We start from the raw sequence: 19,344 nt of genomic DNA, 5'->3' as shown, positions 1-19,344 counted from the left end.
ACTTTTACCAGGCACCTCCTTAACTTCTACAAAATTTGTAATCTATGAAAAAAAAACAACAAAGACATAAAAAAGAAACACTAACATAACAAGTTGTAAAATTAACCAATAAAAAAGGAACATATATGGTATTTTCCCATATAGTGGGAAAAAGTAACATATTTGGATAGAGTGAAGCATAAAGTAGAGAAATTAGCATCTCAGTTCAAAGTAGGAAAAACTTTTGAAAAGTCACCTTGGTAGATTTGTGAAAGGTGATTTAAAAAGATGGAACTGGGATTTCTTGGTGATTCAAGAACTGTGTTTTCTTTCATAGCAGCCTGGTGGAACCAGGTAGGTAAGGTTGGGATATAGTGTCCATTGCTTTCAAAACGGAAGCTGCTCAACAGATGGAGCTGGGATACATGGATATCCACAAGCAAAAGAATGAAGTTAGACCCCTAACACCTCATGCTATACACAAAAATTAACTTAAATGGATCAAAGACCCAAATGTAAGAGTTTTATAAAACTACAGAATTCTTAGGAGAAAACATAGGTATAAAACTTCATGATCTTGGTTTAGGCAATGATTTCTTAGATATGACACCAAAAGGGCAAGCAACCAAAAGAAAAAAAATAGATAAACTGAACTTCATCAAAATTAAAAACTTTTGCATCTCAAAGGACACCATCATTGAAGTGAAAAGACAACCCATAGAAAGGGAGAAATGATTTGCAAATCATATATCTGATAAAAAACCTGTATCTAGGGACCTCCCTGGTGGTCCAGTGGTTAAGACTCTGCACTCCCAATGCAGGGGGCCTGGGTTCGATTCATGGTCAGGGAACTAGATCCCGCATGCTGCCACTAAGAGCCTGCACACTGCAACTAAAAGATCCCACATGCCGCAACTAAAGATCCTGAACGGGGCAACGAAAATCCTGCGTGCCGCAACTAAGATCCAGTGCAGCCAAATAAATAAATAAATAGATAAATATTTTTAAAAAACCCTAGACTATGTAAAGAACTTTTACAATTCAACAATAAAAAGACAAATAGCCCAGTTTTTCTAACGGGCAAAAGATGTGAAAAATTTCTCCAAAGAAGAGATATATATAGGAGGTATGCATTGAAGCACCAAGTAAAAATGGGATATTCTAGAACTGCTGGTCAGGGGACTTTGTCACCCTTTTCACTAAAGGGTTAGATTTTCAGCAGCCAAAGGCAGCCATTCCAAAGTGAATGTGATAGAACATAAAGAGGTGAACTGAGATGATTCACTTTGCAGTTTGAACAGTAGTGTTCCACAGGAAGGGAAAAAAGATCAACCTTGTATTTTTCTGACCACATAAAGGTTTCTTCTCTTTGTAATAATGTAGAAAAGCTCTCTTCCCAAAAGAATATACAACTGGCTAATAAGCACATGAAGAAAAGATGCTCAACATCATTAGCCATCAAGCAAATGCAAATCAAAACCACAATGAGATATACTTCATACCTACTAGGATGGCTACAATAAAAAATACAGACAATAACAAGTGTTGGTTAGGATGTGGAGAAAATGGAATCCTCATACAATGCTGGTAGGAATGTACAGTTGATCTCTGAACAAGACAGGGGTAATGGGCACTGACACTTCATGCAGTCAAAAATTCACATATAGTTTACAGTTGGCCCTCCACATCCATGGTTCTGGACCTGTGGATTCAACCACCCACAGACTGTGTAGTACCGTAGTATTTACTATTGAAAAAAATCCACGTATAAGTGGACCCGCACAGTTCAAACTCATGTGGTCAAGGGTCAACTATAATATCTTTTGGTTGTTTGCTAATTTTCTTTCCTAACACCCACCGCTTTCCTCTTTCCTTCCTTCATCCTATTCTCCTTACAATAGTAAAGGTATATTGAAAACCTACTATTTGACAGTAAGGGTTCTGCTCTTGGGTAGCTTATAGTCACATTTGTTGTCTTTCTTCCTTTTCTCTTCTAATCACATACTGTTGTGCCTTCATGTGCCCACTACCACATTTTATTACCATCTATACACTCCTTTATTTGTGATGATTGTTTATATATTTAAATATATATTTATAATTACATATATGGATGATACTTTTATTAACATTATTGAGGTATAAATGACATATTAAGCTGCATATATTTAAAATGTACAAATTAACAAGTTCTGACACACATATAAATTTGTGCAACCAGAACTACAACCAGGATAATAAATACATCCATCACCTCTAAAAGTTTCCTTGTACCCTTCTGCTCCACTATCCACTTCCAAAAAAACCACTGATCTGCTGTCACTAAAGCAGGTAGTCCTCGCTTTGCACAGTGGTACTGTACTGTAAAAATGACTGTGCAAACTGAAACTGTGAAAAGCAATCTTAATAATCAATGGGAAAAACTGTGATTGTTCAGTGACCTTTAAAATTTTTGTCAAAGCATTTTACTCTCTTACTGTTGGCTATAACTATATAGGGAAATAAAAAATAGTAAAACCAATATGTATTTAATACACTATAATTTGAAACACTGAGAATTTAAACTCTGTTATCTCTTTGTAAAAACTTATCAAGAGTACAGTGCTTGACTCCTTCTTTTAATTACAAAATTTATGACACAGAGCAAGCACCTTTTCTATGTCTTGGCAAGTTGTCATACTCCTTTATGAACTTGGATCAGTTTCCAATATTTGTCCTTTGTGCTTTGACTGTTGAAAAATTTTCTGAGAGTTCCATTAATGTGCAGTTTTTTTCTGGCATCATTTTCTCTGGGGCATCTTCATTCTTTTCAGCACAATCACTTTCTTTATGTCCATAAGTTTGCCTTCATTAAGTTCCTCTAGCTGCATATCTAGTTCCTCTCAAACTGCAACAGTGTATCCCCATTCCCATGGTCAACTATTTATTCTATAACTACATTTAGTTTGATTCAAATTTCTCTTCCAGTATCATCACTTTTTATTTCTTTATATGTTTGGAAGAATTTTCCAGTGAAAGCATCTGGGGCTGGAGGTATTTTTAGGGAGAGTTTTTAATTACAAATTCAATTTCATTAATAGTTATGGGGCTCTTCAAATGATTATTTCACACTGGGTAAGTTGTGGTAATTTGTTCAGGTAACCCTCAGGAAGGCAGGAAAAAGAAACAAGAGAAATAAAAAACAGAGAACACACACATACACACATAATAAAATAAAATGGCAGACTTAAGTCCTAACATATCAATAATTACATTAAGTGTAAATGGTCTAAACCCATTAAAAGTCAGAGGTTGGCAGAATGGATTAAAAAACATGATCCAAATATATGCTGTCTACCAAAAACACACTTAAAATATAAGCATATAAGTAGGTCAAAAGTAAAATAATGGAGAAAGATATACAATGCAAACGTTACTCAAAAGAAAGCAAGAGTGACAACATTAATATCAGATTAAGTAGCCTTCATAGCAAAGAAAATTACCAGAGACAGGGAGGAATATTACATAATGAAGAAAAGATCAATCCACCAATAAAACATAGCGATAGTAAATGTATGTGCACCAAACAACAGGGCTGCAAAATATTTGAAACAAAAACTGATTGAACTGAAAGGAGAAAAACACAATTCCCCGATTATAGCTGGAGACTTCAACCTCTGTCAGTAAGTGATAGAACAGAGAGAAAATCACCCAGGATATAGAAGAACTCAACACCATCAACTAACAGGACTGAACTGACATTTATAGAGTATTCCACTCAGCAGCAGCAGCACAGGCACTGTTTCCAAGCACCCACGGAACATGTACCATGATAGACTGTATCCTGGGTCATAAAATAAACAACAAATTGAAACAAATTGGAATTATACAGAGTGTTCTCTAATACAATGGAATTAAAACTAGAAATCAGTAATAGAGAGATAAGAAAATATCCAAATAAAGTATAATAGAGAGATAAGAAAATATCCAAATAAAGTAAAAACCACACTTTTAAATAAAAGAAGCCCCAAGGGAAAAAAAGGTGAAAGAAGTCTCAAAGGAAAAAATACACTAAAGTGAATGAAATGAAAATACAACACACCAAAATTTGTGGGACATAGCTAAAGCAGTGATGAGAGGGAAATTTTTAACACTAAATGCTCATATTGGAAAGAAGAAATGTCTCAAATTAATAAGCTAAGCTCCCAATTCAAGAAACTAGAAGAGCAAAATAAATCCAAAGCAACTAAAATAATTGAAGTAATAGAGATAAGAGCAGAAATAAATTAAAGACAGAAAAGATAATGAAACAAAAAGATGGCTTTGTGAAATGGTCCGTAAAAATGACCAACCTATAGCAAGTAAAAAAGGAGATAAAAATTGCCAATATCAGGTATGAAAGAGGGGATACTACTGTTTCATTTGCTTTAAGTGTACTCATAATTGCTCACTGAAGCATTTTTATGATGGCTGCTTTTAAGTCTTTGTTAGACAATTCTAATATCTCTGTCACCTTGGTACTGGCATCTACTGATTATTTTTGTTCAAGTTGAGATCTTCCTAGTTTTTTATATGAGTGATTTTTTTCACTGGAGACTGGACATTTGGGGGATTATGCTATGAGATTCTGGATCTTCTTTAAAACTTTTGTTTTGACTGGCTTCCTCTGACACTGCTCTGGATGGAGATCAGATTGGGGGGGATATCACCTCATCACTGCCAGGTGATTGTATATGTCCTGTTTCACCATTTGGCCTGTGTTGACATCCAGGGCAGGGACTCTTTGTTACTACTGGGTGAGGCTGAGAGTTCTGGCTTCCCATTAGGCCTCCACTGATACCTCCCTTGCTGGGATTGATAAGAGCACCTTACTACCGCTCCCTATGTGGCCTCCACTGATACCACGGGGTGGGGGGAGCAGGTATCCTCATTACCTCTAAGGAGTGGTTAAAGTCTCCTCTGATAGTATGATAGATGGGAGGGAGAGGGATGCATCATTAATGCTGGTTTAAGGTGGAAGTCTAGGCTCCCCAGTTACTGCAACAGTATATAAAAATACTGACAATAAGGACATGAAAATGCCTGACTCCTATGTTCATTCATGATGCTGTTGTGATTTCTAGGAGGATGGTGGCAATGATGATGAACTAGTGAGGGTCAGTAAGTGTATTGGGCAAGACTGTGAAGTTTTCCTTAACAGAACATAGACAGTCTCTCTGTGGGTGGGACAGCCTGGGCTTGGGTTTTTAGAAGTGATTTGACAAGCATTTCTGGAATATGACTAAGACCTAAGAACCTGATGCTAGGGGCTGAGAATTCAAGAATGTGGTCTCTGACCTTTAAGAACCTAATATGTACTAGAAATAGATAGCTATACCATGAGATGTACCATTTCTCAAAGTAACCAGCAGGTCCCACCAGCCCCTTTATCTGATTCTATTCCTTCCCTCCCTCACTCAAACTTATACCAAGCATTTTATTTCATGCTGGCCTTGGTGCAAAGCACTGGGAACACAAAGACCAGTAAGAAAAAATGGCTTCCAAAACCAGTCATCACTCTTGAGGAGCTAAACTTACTACTTCCTCTGTCAGAAAAGTCCTCTCCTACTTAAACTTTCTTCTCTCAAATGAAGGCTGTGTGCTTATGGTCAACCCAATTATTCCGGTTACCCCTTTCATTTGGGTTTATGCATTTTACAAACTCTGTATGTTTTGGCGCTCTGTTTACAGATGCTATCACTATGAAGCCCCTATTAAAACGAAGCAACTTGTCATGGCGTTATATATTAATAGGGTTATTATGGGGTTATGTAATTAATGCTCTGCTTCTCTTCAAAGGCTAATTAATAAATGCTACTGATTATTGTGTCAGACTGGGAAATCTTGGTCTCCAAAACCTTATCATAATTTCAGACTGGACTTCAAACAGTTTTATCCTGTGAATAGCTACATATATTATCCCTAAATGAATGACCTTGACTTCAACTACTGACCTATCCTAGCCTGGTATAATCTGCCATTGGTCTGAGTGAATTGCTGAACATGGTATGTGACTTTGCATTATAAATGTTTAATTAGCCATTCAAAGTCTCTCCTCAAGCAGCACACAGATAACCATAAGAGCATTCATCCCCTAAATCAAAGATACAAGCATAAAAATACCTGAGGGAAGGCTGTGGAACAGTGTCTGGACTGGCTGGTACCTGGACTCCCTTCTCCCATTCTTCCTTCCATGTATCCGCAAAGAAGTAATAGCTGTCAGGATTAATATGGTGAGAGTCTGGAAGTTTCATCGCACTGATAAGGTCCTTCCGGAATACCTGGGAAGACATTGCATACACCTTGAGAAGATCATCACTATGGAACTAACACCATTTAACGTTCTCCTTTTAAAAAGACCATCCCCACCCACTCTGCACTTCAACAAGAGAAACTCTTAACTTCGTAAATGGCCAGATCAACTTCTATTTGTAAAGAGTCTGAAGTATTGACAGGGAAGCCAGCTTGTTCTGGATTTAATAAAGAGTAAAGGGGTATTTCCTGAATTACTTTCCTGGGCTCCTTGAATTTAAATCAACAATACAGGTTACTCGTAAAGAGTCTGTGTAAAACAAACAATCCTTAACTCTCTCAAATTAAGCAACAAGTATCCTATGATAACTTATAATACAGAGGAATGGATAAAGAAGATGTGGTACGTATATACAGTGGAATACTACTCAGCCATAAAAAGGAACGAAAGTGGGTCATTTGTAGAGATGTGGATGGACCTAGAGAGTGTCATACAGAGTGAAGTAAGTCCGAAAGAGAAAAGCAAATATTGTATAATAACGTACATATGTGGAATCTAGAAAAATGGTATAGATGATCTTATTGGGAGACTGGGATTGACACATATACATTACTGATACTATGTATAAAATGGACAACTGATGGGAAAATGCTGTTTAACACAGGGAACTCACCTAGTGCCCTGTGGTAACCTAAATGGGACGTAAGTCCAAAAGGGAAGGGATAACTGTATGTGTATGGCTGATTCATTTTGTTGTGCAGTGGAGGCTAATACAACATTGTAAAGCAACCATACTCCAATAAAAATTAATTTTAAAATAAATAAATAACTTATAATCGTTTATTTAGCTATCACCTAATTTTAAAATTATTTACTTAGACATAATTTTAGTCTTACAGAGAAGTTACAAAAATAGTACAGAGCTCCCATATACCCTTCACATAGTTCCCTCTAATGTTAACATCTCACATAACCAGAGTACAATTACCTAAACCAGGAAATTAACATTACTATAATACTATAATTAATCTACAAAACTTATTCAAATTTTACTAATTTTTCCCCTAATGTCCTTCTGTTCCAGAATTCAATCCAGGATCCCACACTGCAGCAGCTGTCATGTCTCCTTAGTATCCTCCAATTTGTGATAGTTTCTCAGTCTTTCCAGACCTCGACACTTCTGAAGAGTACTGGTCATATATTTTATAGAATGTCCCTACAATCTGGGTTTGTCTGATGTTTCCTCGCTGAGGTTATTCATTTTTGAGCAAAGATGCCATAGAAAGGTTGCTGTGACCCTCTTATCACATTATATCAGGAATGTATGATCTCAATGTCTTATTAGTGGTGATGTTAAACTTTATCAGTTGGTTAAGGTAGTGTGTCTCGCTGGTTTTCTCAGCTGTTAGGTTACTATATTTTCCTTTGTAATTAATAAATATCTTAGAGGAGATACTCTGAGATCATAAAAACATCCTGTTTCTCCTCAAACTGTCATGGACTAATTTTAGCATCCACGAATAGATACCTTGCCTGTAACAGTTATTACTGTGGTATTCTAATGGTGATTTTCGATTTCCCTCAGTTCTACATTTATTAATTGGAATTCCTCTGTAAAAAAGACCTGCCCCTTCTCCCTTATTTATTTGTTTGTTCGTTCGTTCATTCATTCAATTATTTATTTATATCATTATAGACTCATGGATCTATTTTATTCTTTGGGTTACAATTCAGTATTATTGTTATTAATTTTGATGCTCAAATTGTTCCACCTTTGGTCACTGGGAGCTCTTTCAGGTTGGCTTGCACCTGTGCTCTTTTGACACATCCCACCCTTTTTTGAGTATTTCCTTAACTTCCTGCATTACAACATGCCCCAGGCGTGTTAATATCCTCCACCTGACTGTAAAAGCTATTGATTTTATATGTTAACTTCATATCCTGCCACCTTACTAAATTCTTTTATGGTTTGAGTTAGTTTTATCATTGACTTTCCTAAGGTTTTCTAAATATACTATTGCATCATCTGCAAACAGAATTTTGCATCATCTTTACTTGGTCTTATGTCTCTAATTGGTTTCTCTTGTTTAATTGCATTGACTAATACCTCTACTGATATTTGGAATAGTAATGGGGATAGTGGGCATATCTGTCTTCTTACTGAAATTAGTGGAAATGCCTCTAGTGTTTCCCCATGAAATAAGATACTAGGTTGAAGACTATGCCATATTTATGTTATAATGTTAAGAAAGTATCTTACAGTTCCTATTTTCTTGAATGTTTTATAATGCCTAAGTACTGAATTTTATTAAAGACTTCTTTAGCATATATGGAAATAATTATATAGTTCTCTCCTTAGATATATTAATATGTTATATGATAATATTAGATTTCTTAATACTGAAACTTGCACTTCTGGAATGAATATCTATTTGGTCATGATATATTATTTTCTTAATATGGTATTATATTTGTTTTCTAATATTTTATTTAATATTTTTAAATATTAAATAAATAAATGTATCATTCTCATGAGTGATATTTATCTGCAGTTTTCTTTCTTTCCTTTTTTTCTGGTATTGTCTGTCTTTTAGATTTAGGTAGCAGCGTTATGCATGCTTCATAAAGGGAATTAGGACATTTTCCTTGCGTTACAATGCTCTAGAATAATCTGAGAATTATTGGGACTATCTGGTCCCTATGAAACCATCTGGACTTGGTGCTTTTTAGTGGGGTAGTTCCTTATTAATTTTCTCTACCTTTTTGGAAATTGATCTCTTTAAGCTTTCTACCTCCAATGGGGTCAATTTTGGTAATCTGTATTTTCATGGTAAGTTATCTATCTCATCCAGGTTTTCAAATTTATTTGTAGAGAGGCTTGCAAAGTATACACAGCTACAGCAACCTAAGTGTCCATCGACAGATGAATGGATAAAGATGTGGCATATATATACAATGGAATATTACTCAGCCATAAAAAGAAACGGAATTGAGTTATTTGTAGTGAGGTGGATGGACCTAGAGTCTGTCATACAGAGTGAAGTAAGTCAGAAAGAGAAAAACAAATACCATATGCTAACACATATATATGGACTCTAAAAAAAATGGTTCTGAAGAACCTAGGGGCAGGATGGGAATACAGGAATAAAGACGTAGATGTAGGGAATGGGCTTGAGGACACGGGGAGGGGGAAGGGTAAGCTGGGAGAAAGTGAGAGAGTGGCATGGACTAATATATACTATCAAATGTAAAACAGATAGCTAGTGGGAAGCAGCCACATAGCACAGGGAGATCAGCTCGGTGCTTTGTGACCACCTAGAGGGGTGGGATAGAGAGGGTGGGAGGGAGATGCAAGAGGGAGGAGATATGGGGATATATGTATATGTATAGCTGATTTACTTTGTTATAAAGCAGAAACTAACACACCACTGTAAAGCAATTATACTCCAATAAAGATGTTAAAAAAACATAATGGAAAAGAATATGAAAAAGAATATATATAACTAAAGTCACTTTGCTGTACAGCAGAAATTAGCATTGTAAATCAACTATACCTCAATAAATTAAAAAAAATGTTTTTCCAAGAAGAAAAACAAAAACGGAAACAAAGTATAGGCAGCTCCACTTTGCACAGCAGTGTGCACAGTGGTGAGGAGGACACGAATGATATGTTTACTGTGGCAGCCAAGAGGCTCCCAGTGCGAGCCTTAACCTTACCCCTGGCAAAGGATCCCTAGCTGTGTGGAAAGTTCAAAGGCCAGAGGTAGGGGATGATGATATGGGTACAGCTAAAACTTGGACTTACAGAGACAAAGAGATTCCCTATAGTCCATTTTCTGCACCTTAAGCACAGTTAGGTACTGACAATATGGGAATGAATACCCATCTAAAGTTTGATGTACTGTTATCCTCTGATTGAACGGGCTCCTGCATGATTGAGAGGCACAGAAATGTACTCACAAGCCTGGGAACATGACTTAAATTGCTGTGGCAACTTAGGCTTTATGATTCTGCCTTTTCAAGAACAGGAAAGAAGAATGCCATGAGTTCTTCAGCTAACCTGGCACTGATTTCACTGATGAAGGCCCAGTTAATGTCTAAACAATGAGGGAATAAACTTTCATATAAAAGCATACATACACTGATATATACCTCACCTACTAATTGTTAATTCTGAAAAAAAAATCAAACAACCACTTGCAGGTTTAAGGTAAATGTGCCTACATCTCTGGATTATCAAAGGAAGAGATGCCATCAAGCAAACATTTTAGCCTTTAATGCTAATCAAGGTTCTCTGAAGAGAAACACTGTCCAAGTTATGTGTAACATGAAAGTTGAAGCACAGCACATGGTACAAGAAAGCAATTAATTCTCAGTCGGTGTAGTTCTGTTTAAACTGACATTTCACAGAGTACAGGACTAAACTATCACATAATCGAATGATGTCATTTAAATGCATAAGGACTCATTCCATTTGCTATTTTGCAGGGACAACTCTGCAAACGCCTGTTGGTTTCATTTAGGGAAGATTTAGAATGAATAATATGACCTGAGCAGGAAACCAAAGTTAAACATGCTGGTGTCGAGGTGGCAACAAAATGACCTTCCTACCAAGAATCCTAACCAATTAAAGTTAATTGGGTACTGTGCAGGGAGAAAGCTAAGTCTATAGGAAACAAAAAACTGGTGGTTTACTACATAATGCTTTGTATAAGGAGGTAAGAGAGGATCACAGACATATCCATTAACATGTTTTGCACAGAGCTCAGTGTTCTGGGTGGCTAGTTGGAGAAACTGAATCACCATTTTGCTGAACACTCTGATCCATTTCTATAAATTACCAGAGTGCCTTTAATGAGACAGTGGTTAAGATGCCGTGGCAATTTACAATTGTGCTCAACTACTGCCTGTGGGAAATCCTACCTTAGCTCTGCAAAGAATACTAGAGCCAAGTATTTTTCAACCTCCTAAAATATTTCATTATTTTCCATACAATACACTTATCAAAATAAATCAACTGATTGCAAAATCATGCTTTGGGATTAACAATAATCACACAGCATAAGCCATGTCTTCATACTTGATATAACTGCTTATGAAAGTCTGTTTTGTAGAGTTTCCTAAGTAGCCTGGAAACATATTGCAGTGGGCTGAATGGTGGCCCCCTAGAAGATACGTCCACATCCAAATTTCTGGAACCCTGTGAATGTTACCTTATATGAAATGGGATCTTTGCAGATATAAATCACTTAAGGATTCTGAGATGAAAGGATCATCGTGGAATATCCAGGTGGGGCTTAAATCCAATAACAAGTGTCTTTATAACAGAAAGGCAGAGGGAGATTTGAGACAGAAGAGGAGAAGGGATTATGACCATGGAGGCAGAGACTGGAGTGATTCATTAATCCACAAGTCAGTAAATGCTAATAGCTATCAGAACCTGGAAGAGGCAAGGAATGGAATCTCCCCTAAAGTCTTTGGAGGGAATGCAGTCTGGCTGATTTTGGACTTCCGGCCTCTAGAACTGTGAGAAAATAAATTCCTGTTGTTTTAAGCCACCCAGTTTGTGGTAATTTGTTATAGCAGCCCTAGGAAACTAATACACACATTTACCAAACAGAAGAGTAACTTGAAGACTCTAGACAAAGGGGCCAATGAAATCTGGCCCTTGTCCATTGCTTCAGAAATAGCAAACTTCCAGGGAACAGGTACTCTGTGAAGTCTGGGGAACCTTGGACTGCAGAAATACCAGTCAACTCATACCTATTTTTCTTAAGCAAATGAAGGCTAAATTCAATGACTATTGTAATCTTCCCTTCCACCTTTAGAAAAAAATAGACTTACATGGTAAGCTTGATTTCAATTTTACAAGCTAGCCAGATTAAACAGCATCAGATCCAAGGTTTCTAGAGAAGCATTTTTACTCAAGGCAGAGTGCAAGAGTCTGCCTTATCTTGCTGTAGAAGTCAAACATTTCAAGTATGAGGCAGAACATAAAATGCTGAAGAGGGGATAGGAATTTAAGTTCAGTACTCAGGAAGATATCTGCAAAGTGATATGAAATACATTTACCAGACTGGTCTCATGAATCCGCTTCTGGTAAGAAAAGTCATTTTTAAAGGTTTTTTAAAATAAACAGAGGCAAACAAAATAGTTACAGTGTATCCTGGGTAGAGGTATGAGTTTTATATACATATAGTGGCACACACATACATGCATATTTGTATATATTTTCATAAACAATAAAAGGATAAACCAAGAACTAAAAAAAAAAAAAAAACAGCACGGAGGAAAGGGGAGAAAATAGGGAGAAGAGAGACAAAAGCTGAATCTTTCTGAATGTACTCTGTTACATAGTTTGATATCTGAACCAGGCAAATGTTTTATATGCTAAAAAAGAAATTAAAAGTGATTAGGGGACTTCCCTGGTGGTGCAGTGGTTAAGAATCCACCTGCCAATGCAGGGGACATGGGTTCAAGCCCTGGTCCGGGAAGATCCCACATGCCACGGAGCAACTAAGCCCATGCGCCACAACTACTGAGCCTGCACTCTAGAGCCTGCAAGCCACAACTACTGAGCCCACACACCTAGAGCCCGTGCTCCACAACAAGAGAAGCCACCACAATGAGAAGCCTGCGCACCACAACGAAGAGTAGCCCCTGCTCACCACAACTACCCCGCTCGCCACAACTAGAGAAAGCCTGCGCACAGCAACAAAGACCCAACTCAGCCAAAAATAATAAATAAATAAATAAATTTATTAAAAAAAATTCTTTAGGACTTCCCTGGTGGTGCAGTAGTTAAGAATTCACGTGCCAATGCAGGGGACATGGATTCAAGCCCTGGTCCAGGAAGATCCCACATGCCAAGGAGCAACTAAGCCCGTGTGCCACAACTACTGAGCCTGTGCTCTAGAGCCCGCGAGCCACAACTACTGAAGCCTGCATGCCTACAGCCCATGCTCTTCAACAAGAGAAGCCACCAAAATGAGAAGCCCGTGCACCGCAATGAAGAGTAGCCCCCGCTCTCAGCAACTAGAGAAAGCCCATGAAGCAACGGAGACCCAATGCAGCCAAAAATAAATAAATTTTAAAAAGAAAAGAAAAGAAAAGAAAAAGGAAAAGCGTTACAAAAAAAAATCTTTAAAGAGAGGAATATGGGTCCAGGGACAGACTGCCTGGATTGGTCTACTGGTTTCACCACTTACTAGTTTGGGAAGCTGTCTAAATTCTCCATGTTTGTTTACTTATTTGTAAAACAAGGATAAGAACACTTACCTCATAGGGGTAGTTGTAGGGATTAAATAGGTGAATTTATGTAAAGGTCTTAGCATGGTATTGGGCTCATTGTAACTGCTAAATAAACTAGTTGCAGTTATTTTATTATCATCATCATAGTCTCAGCTTTAGTTCTAAAAGCAGAAAGAAGTATGTAGCTGAATTCTCCTCTCTAGTCCATTAAGTAATTGTTGATGGGTAAAAGGAGATGTGAGTTCAGGGCTCAACTAAAACGTGCATGGTTTGACTCCCAAAGACAGTGTTCCCAAGCAAGAGCTCCATCGAGAACTTTAACCAACATTCTATAGGTCATGCGGTAATGCAGAAACTTCACAAAATGAAACATGGCTATTTGCTGCTAAATTAAAGATTGTGAATGAGGGATCTGGATGTTGACACTGACCTAGGTAATGAAGTTGAGAAGTTTTACAAGTTCTTAACTGTGTGCCTATTTTATATGCACTGGTAGTTTCCCCAAAAGTTCCTGAAACAAAAATGCTTTGTACTTACCAGATATCTGCTCATTTATGGTCAAAGAGGGGATTCACAGGCTAACATACAGCCCAGAAGCTATGCCAAGTCCAACAGTGCATGCACATCTTGGCCTCTCAGATGCTTGCAGAAACAAAGGAGGCCTCACTATGAATTCAATTAGAATATCAATGCTTAACCTGCCAGAGCCACAAAATGAAAATGCCCTTCATGGACAGCTCTGGCTTTTACTGTTCTCATTAACATCTCTCAGTGGGCAGTTTCTTATAAGCACAGCTAGTCTGAACATTTCTGTGACATTTTTTAGAGGAAAAGCCAAAACATTTGCTTCCTGTATGACACAAAGGGGAACACTGTCTGGTCCATGTATAATGAAGCAGAGAGATTGATCAGTTTTGATTCATAGTCACTAAATCTGAAACTATACATAACTGACGACAAACAGATGTCACCCCCAAAGCATTAAAAAACAGCTGCAAACACGGTAACTCTATTTAATCAAGAGGAATTAACCATAAGTGATTTTCTTAGAATTATACAATCTTAAGGCAAGAAAAGATTTTTCAGGTTATCTAAAAGAATCAAGCACTTAAAGCAGAGAAAACCTAGCAAAGAATACAAGCTTGTTTTTATATCAACAAAAGTAGCCAGTGTTGTCAAGATACTGTGTCCCACGTTGGTTTTTCCAATGAAGCAAAGCTTATTCAATTTCTAAGTTTAAAACTTTAAAAATCATGGAAATACTTTTCAGATAGTTTAAAATAATTCTTAGGTTTCTTATAAAGAATAAATAGGACATTTCTGACGGCTAATGGGCTGACATCAACTGGAACATCGATTCCCGTAAAGCAATGTACTTTTGGGCTGCTTAGGTAGGTTTGATTATTCTCCTTACCCTGTATCAAACAGAGGCATATACATCCTGGTAATGGAGGAGGAGGAACAACTGAGTCTGACTTGGAGATGTGAGTAATTTTCATACAAGAGATGACAACTGAGGTTTGCTTTGAAAGTTTTTCTCCTATTCCTCAATGTCCCTTTTTGTGCAGTAAGTGTGCATTTGCAAGCTTAGTACTTTTTATCTGCTGTGGGTCAGAAAACCAAATAATCAAGCTTGTTAGAAATACAGGTAAAGTGATATAAATAGGCTCTATTTGGGAGTATGCAGTGTTCTCCGCTGAGTTAAAATATATGAGCTTTCACTCTGTTGCTATGAAAGTCTTAGATATAATAAATGAGACTCTGGGCCTAGAGAAGATATGCAGTCAATCTTTTAAGATAGGTTGATATATTTTATAGACCAGTCAGACTAATATTAGGTGAAAATATGCAGGCTTTTGAGAAAGAATAAAAGACTTTTTAATATATTCAAATTGGTCATCTAGTACTATGAGCTTTTTCTAGGGCAATTAGCTTTTTAAAACATCTTTTAGAATAGGAGCTCTTTTGAGAATCAGATGAAGGCTACTAGCTCAGAAAAAAAATACACATAAAAACGTACTCTTAAAAGTCTGTATACAATTTTCAGAAGGTACCAAAGCCCCTGAACCGTATGTGGAATTCACACACCCCTAGGAAATACTCCTCTAGAGGATAACTGGGGGAGGCACACACAGGAATCTCACCAAAGCATTAAACATCAAAGAAAATATTTGTCTATCAATGCAGCCAATTAAGCCCCAGTAAAAAAGATCATGCACTTCAATGACTAAAAAATAAGGTTTCATCTTGGACCTGTAGAGAGTCAGAAAAAAGAAATTCTCATCTTTACAAGAAGAAAAAGGCAGGAGAGGCAGCAAATTAACGAGCTTTTGTGAAGCCATTAGAGAAATGAGTCACAGGACAAATGGTCAAACTCAAAGAGAGACAAGCACGCCTGCAGGGAGACACAGGACAGGAGCATTTCCTTACTTGGGGCAGAAGCCACAGCAGGAACATTAAACTAGAAATTCTGTTGAATCTCTGGGGGCTAAGTGGGGACTACTATGAGAATATGAAGTTTCTGGGGGCTGTAGTCATAGGGGGTTCCCACCTTCTTGTAAGCTTTTTCTCTAGAAACCCAGGAGGGCACTCACAGGGAAGATGGGGGAGAACCTGGAGAAAAAGCTCCCCCAGGGGTGCTGTCTGGGTCGCTGGTGCTCAGTGTCCTGGCTCCCTTATTGAACAAAAGGCTTCATCTACAGAGGAAGGATTTCAAGTGAGGGCACTGGACTAGTGCTGTGGGAAGGGAAAAGCACCCAGCCTCAGCTTCCCTGTGTTACTCAACAGAGAAAAAAGCCTTAATCTGCAGGAGAGAAAACCTCAAGGACATAGACTGAGAATACCAGAGGATACCTGCTGCAGGCATTCAGGAAAATAGTGGGCAGGGTCACAAATGCTCTATCCCTGAAGGCCACCTCCCCAACCTCACCCCCAGACACAGGACCACTACACACTCCAAAGACTGAGACATAATCAGAAGAGTAGAGAACACCACCCCTCCCTCATACCCTACCACCACACTAAAGCCTCCAGTGATAACAGTGGCTTACAGCTAGGAGAGCTGTAGAAGACAGAATCTCTCTGAGGACAAGCACAAGGGGAAAAGTCAAGAGACGAGACAAAAACAAGGTTATCTGAGGAATTCCAAGTCTCTGGTACCCATAGCAATAACAAATTTCAAACACTCTTGTACACTGCTGGTGGGAGTGTAAACTGATGAAACCCCTTTGGAAGATAGTCTGGCATTCCCTCAGATGGTTAAACAGAGTTACTATGAGACTCAGCAATTCTACACCTAGGTGTTTTTGAAAACATATGTCCACCTACAAATGTGTATATGAATGCTCACAGCAGCATTACTTATAATACTCCAGAAATGGAGACAACCCAAATGTCTATCAACTAATGAACGGATTTTAAAAATGTGATATGTGCATACAATGGAGTATCATTTAGTCATAAAAAAGAAATGAAGTACTGATACATGCTACAGCATGGATGAACTTTGAAAATGTTCAATGAAAGAAGCCAGACACAAATAGCCATATATTGTATTATTCCATTTATATGGAATGTCCAGAATAGGCAAAACTGTAGAAACAGAAATTAGATTAGTGGTTGCCAGTGGCTGGGAGTAGGGGCCCGGGGAGTTAACTGCTAATGGATAGGGAGTTTCTTTCTGGGGTGATGAAAATGTTCTAAATTTAGACTGTGGTAATGGTTACCCACACAACTCTGTGAATATACTAAAACCCACTGAATTATACACTTTAAGTAGAGGAACTGTATGCTGTAAGAATTATATTTCAAAAAAGATGTTAAAATGTCTTTTAAAAAAGAACAATTGTTGTGGCATCAGTGGACATCACCTGAGAGGCTTTGACATCCACTCCCACCCAGCAATAACAAGTCATTCCTCCTCCTCAATGTGATATCAGCAGAGACTGGGTAGGGAGCCTGGACTATCACCACTGCCCATCAGTAATGCAGTACCCCTCACCACACCACTCCCCCTGCTATCAGTGGAGGTAACAAAGTGGGGATTTCCACCCCTGCCAAGTAGTAATGAGCCAACTTTCCCCCTTCCCAGAGGGATAACAGAACTACCTTCCTAGAGAGATAACAAAACTAGGATGGGGAGCCTAGGAATTGTGTAACTGGTGGTAAAAAGTCAGTGTCCCTCTTCCCCACTGGTCTGGTTATTATGGAAGCCTGCTAAAACAGATTTAAATAAGACTTAGTGTCTGATAACATAATACCAAGAAACAAAACAAAACAAAACAAAAACCCAGCCCAGGATGCAATAGGAAATCGTTCATAATACTAAGAACCAGGAATAAGAGACCATCAATAGATACCAGCACTGAGATGACACAAATGTTGGAATTATCTGACAAGGATTTTAAAGCAGCCATCATAAAAATGCTTCAATGAGAAACTACAAACACTTTTGAAACAAAAAAAAATGAAAGTTTCAGCAAAGAAATAAGAAGATACAAAGAATAACCAAATGGAAAATTTGAAATGGAATAATATAATAACTGAAATAAACACATAGGATAGGCTCAATAGAATAATGGAATTAACAGAATAAAGAAACAGGGAAAAAGAGAAATTAATCTAGCCAATAGAAAGAATATACACTGAAAAAACATGAAGAGTCTGAAGGACCTGTGGGAAATAACAAAAGATCTAGCATTCATGCAGTTGAAGTCTCAAAAGAAGAAGAGAAAAAAAGGTGGAGCTGAAAAATAGCTGAAGAAATAATGGCTGAAAATTTCCCAAATATGGCAAAAGATATAAACTTAGATTCAGGAAGCTGATCAAAGCCCAAACAGGATAAACCCAAAGAAATCCATGCCCAGGCATGGATACCATATACCATATACCATGTAAACAGGAATCAAAAGAAAGCCAGAAATGATATTAATATTAGATAGTATAGACTTCAAAGCAAACAAAATTACCAAAGACAAAGAGGGACATTACATGATGATAAATTCACCAAGAAGATATAGCAATCCTAAATATGTATGCACCTAAGAACAGAGCTTCAAACTACACAAAGCAAATTTGATAGAACTGAGAGGAGAAATAGACAAATCCACAATTACAGCTGGAGACTGCTATAGCCCTAACTAAACAACTGATAAAACTACTAGGCAGAAAATCAGCTGGGATACAGAAGAACACCATCAACCAATAGGACCCAACAACAGTGGAATACACAGTCTTTTAAAGTGCCCATGAAACATTCACCAAGATAAACCATATCTTGGGCCAGAAAACAAACCTTGACATGTGTAAAAGAACTGAAACATACAGACTACGCTCTCTGACAAAAATGAACTCAAACTAGAAATCAATAACAGAAAGATAGCAATAAAAGTCTCCAAACGCTTGGAAACTAAACAACGCACTTCTAAATAATCCATGAATCAACGAGGAAGTCTCAAGGAAAATAAAAATATTGAAATGGATGAAAATGAAAATAAACATACCAAAATTAATGTGGTGCAGCTAAAGCAGTATTTAAAGGGAAATTTATAGCTCTAAAATTCTTATACTAGAAAAAAGGAAAAATTTCAAATAGCCTAAGCATCTACCTCAAGAATCTAGAAAAAGTACAAAATAAAACTGAAGCAAGAAGGAAGAAAATAATAAAAATAAGAGCAGAAATCAATGGAAATTGAACAGAGAAAAATAAGAGAGATGATTTCACTGATTTATAGAATAATTTGAGCAATATAATATATTATGTAGTACTGGATTATAACCCAAAGTATAAAATAAATATATGTCAGTCCATACTGATATAAATAAGTTATTAAATAAAATTTTTA

At 37.3% G+C, this 19,344-nt stretch overlaps 1 protein-coding gene across 4 annotated transcripts in view; it reads right to left on the bottom strand.

Moving 5' to 3' along the window:
- Nucleotides 1–19,344, bottom strand: part of JADE3 (jade family PHD finger 3) — a 163,086-nt gene that overhangs the window by 51,541 nt on the left and 92,201 nt on the right. For all 4 annotated transcript variants that reach the window (XM_082610007.1, XM_082610008.1, XM_082610005.1 and 1 more), the window contains one exon: nt 6,121–6,278. In XM_082610007.1, coding sequence (XP_082466133.1) covers nt 6,121–6,278 — 158 coding nt within the window. The remainder of the gene's footprint in view (nt 1–6,120; nt 6,279–19,344) is intronic.

Source organism: Mesoplodon mirus (assembly GCF_964341445.2).
Source record: "Mesoplodon mirus genome assembly, chromosome: X".
NCBI classification, from domain to species: Eukaryota; Metazoa; Chordata; class Mammalia; order Artiodactyla; family Ziphiidae; genus Mesoplodon; species Mesoplodon mirus.
This window is presented reverse-complemented; position numbering and strand designations above follow the sequence as displayed.